The sequence below is a fragment of the Pyrus communis genome, chromosome 7 (genome assembly GCF_963583255.1).
Source record: "Pyrus communis chromosome 7, drPyrComm1.1, whole genome shotgun sequence".
NCBI lineage: Eukaryota > Viridiplantae > Streptophyta > Magnoliopsida > Rosales > Rosaceae > Pyrus > Pyrus communis.
Window position 1 is genome coordinate 11538669 of NC_084809.1, and position 1988 is coordinate 11540656.

Below are 1988 nucleotides of genomic sequence, written 5' to 3' on the forward strand. Positions count from 1 at the left end.
TTATTTCCTATATCTTTAGAGTATATATATTTTTGTATAAAAAACGTTAAATTTGTAAATACGTTCATCATCATAATTCAAACTTATAATCAGACATTTTTAAGAGTTGCTCCACATATAAATTTTATTTTATTTTATTTTTCAAAAAAAAAAATTTAATAACAAACTACGATTATCTATTCTTCTAGAAATAAAAAAGACTAACAAAAACATTACGGTCACCCTCTCTCCGCAGCCACAAACCTGACTTTTACACCAGAAATTTACATTCTTCCCATCGCTTATATCCAAAAAGTAATCAGGAAAGATTTCAATCCAAAAAGTAATCAGGAAAAATTTCAATCCAAAAAAGAAAAAGTAATTAGTAAACAGTTGGAGAGTAGTCCAACTTTTGTTCATATTTCTTTATTTTGTGTCTCAGAAATGGATTATGCATCCAATCTCATTGATAAAATAATAATTACACAAAAAATATATTTTTGATGGAAGAATAATTTTGGCTTACAACAAATTACACAGTCAGGATCATAAGTCGCCAGAAACTTACCCAATTTAATACAATAAATCTAAACCGAATTAGAATTGTGAGCCGATTTAATCACTAGAGGCTGAGTTCAAGCTCCCTTGAACTTTGCCCTTGTGCCCTCGAACTCGTTTGCTCGTCACTTTTGGCAGGAGAAGATGCTCTCTGGTTGTTCAGTTGATATGGTGCTACTGCTGTCACCCTGAAAATTTTAAATAACCCAATTGGAGAGGCGTCACTTCGATTCGTTTTTTACTAAAAAAAAAAACCTTCAGAAAATAAATACTTTTGGAAAGTAATTTACCTTTCTTTTCTCTTGGCCAAGAACTTGTGTAGTGAAGCTCTTCTGGCCTGGGTTGGCAACTTAATTTCCTGAGAATTATTTTCAGCGACAACATTCGACTGATTCTCAGAACCCAATTTCTTCACAAATCCAGCAGAAATCTTGGAGCTTCCAGTTGTAGCCAAACCCATGATTTCCTTTGCCTTCTCAGCCTGCAGATCATTGAAAACCAGCACCTGCCCACCATAAAAAATAGTCATCTGGGCAGCAGATCCTGGCTGCTGATCTCCCAAAGCCGCTTCTGGGTTTTTGGTAAAATGCGGAAGCAAATCGATGCTGGGTTTTGATGACGGAGTCTGAGCCGTCTGATCAACTGGGTTCGTAGCAGCAGCCTCCATGGCCGTCAGCAAGTTCATGGTTGTGGGAGGGATGACTTGGAGGGTTCTCTTCTCCTTCAAGAACTGGCTCAAGAGGTTGCATGTCTGTGCGAAATTCAACTTCTCAGCTGCCATGTCGGATATCTTTGTGATGAAAATTGTCGATGAAAACAATTGAGGGAGAAAATTTGATGTAATCTCGGTGATGGTTTGCTGAATGGTGGGGAGTGGTGGAGTGGGGAGGAGGGGAATATAAATGGGGAAGTCAAGTAAGGCTGCCTGTGTAGGAATATTGATTTTTTTATTGGATTTTTCAAGCACGTTTTTTTTGCATTATAAAATTGAGAGGAAAAAGTATGGCAAAGGCATAAAGAGGAGATAGGATTCAAACACGTGGAGTCAAGTGCGATAGGAGTGACCTTCTACCTGTCTTTTTACGAAAAAGCCTTTGAAACCACATTTCGTAATAAAAACAACTTAAAGCAGAGACTCTTGCAGAGCCACCCGTGATCCGGTCTGATATTGTTTTTACGTGTTTGTAAATGAGAAATATTAAATTTGAACGTGAGTTCAATACTAATTTTTACGTTGTCAATTTTCAGGAGGAGTGGAGGGTTAGATTAATTTCAGGTATATTTAGAAGGAAATTATTATTGATATTCTAAAAATTTATAATTAGAAAGAAAATTACAATTGTGAGAAATGAAGAATTAGATTGTTGCAATGTTAATAACTGTTCTCTATAGAGAAATGCTTCCAATTGAATAAAATTACATTTAGTTAACTAAAAGAATTTTAATATTTT

At 35.5% G+C, this 1988-nt stretch overlaps 1 protein-coding gene across 1 annotated transcript; it reads right to left on the reverse strand.

The window, feature by feature from the left end:
- Positions 1–361: 361 nt before the first annotated feature.
- On the reverse strand, positions 362–1428 carry LOC137739736 (protein TIFY 10c-like). Its single transcript, XM_068479422.1, has 2 exons — positions 828–1428; positions 362–725 (listed from the first exon to the last, which is right to left on the reverse strand). Exons 1-2 carry the CDS (start codon positions 1316–1318, stop codon positions 602–604), a joined length of 615 nt encoding a protein of 204 aa, XP_068335523.1. The 5' UTR covers positions 1319–1428; the 3' UTR covers positions 362–601.
- Between the last annotated feature and the right edge of the window lie 560 nt (positions 1429–1988).

Coding starts and splice junctions, on each gene's coding strand:
- LOC137739736 (XM_068479422.1), bottom strand. CDS start 1,318: ATGGCAGCTGAGAAGTTGAATTTCGCACAGACATGCAACCTCTTGAGC. Junction 726..827: donor TTGGCCAAGAGAAAAGAAAG/GTAAATTACTTT, acceptor TAAAATTTTCAG/GGTGACAGCAGTAGCACCAT.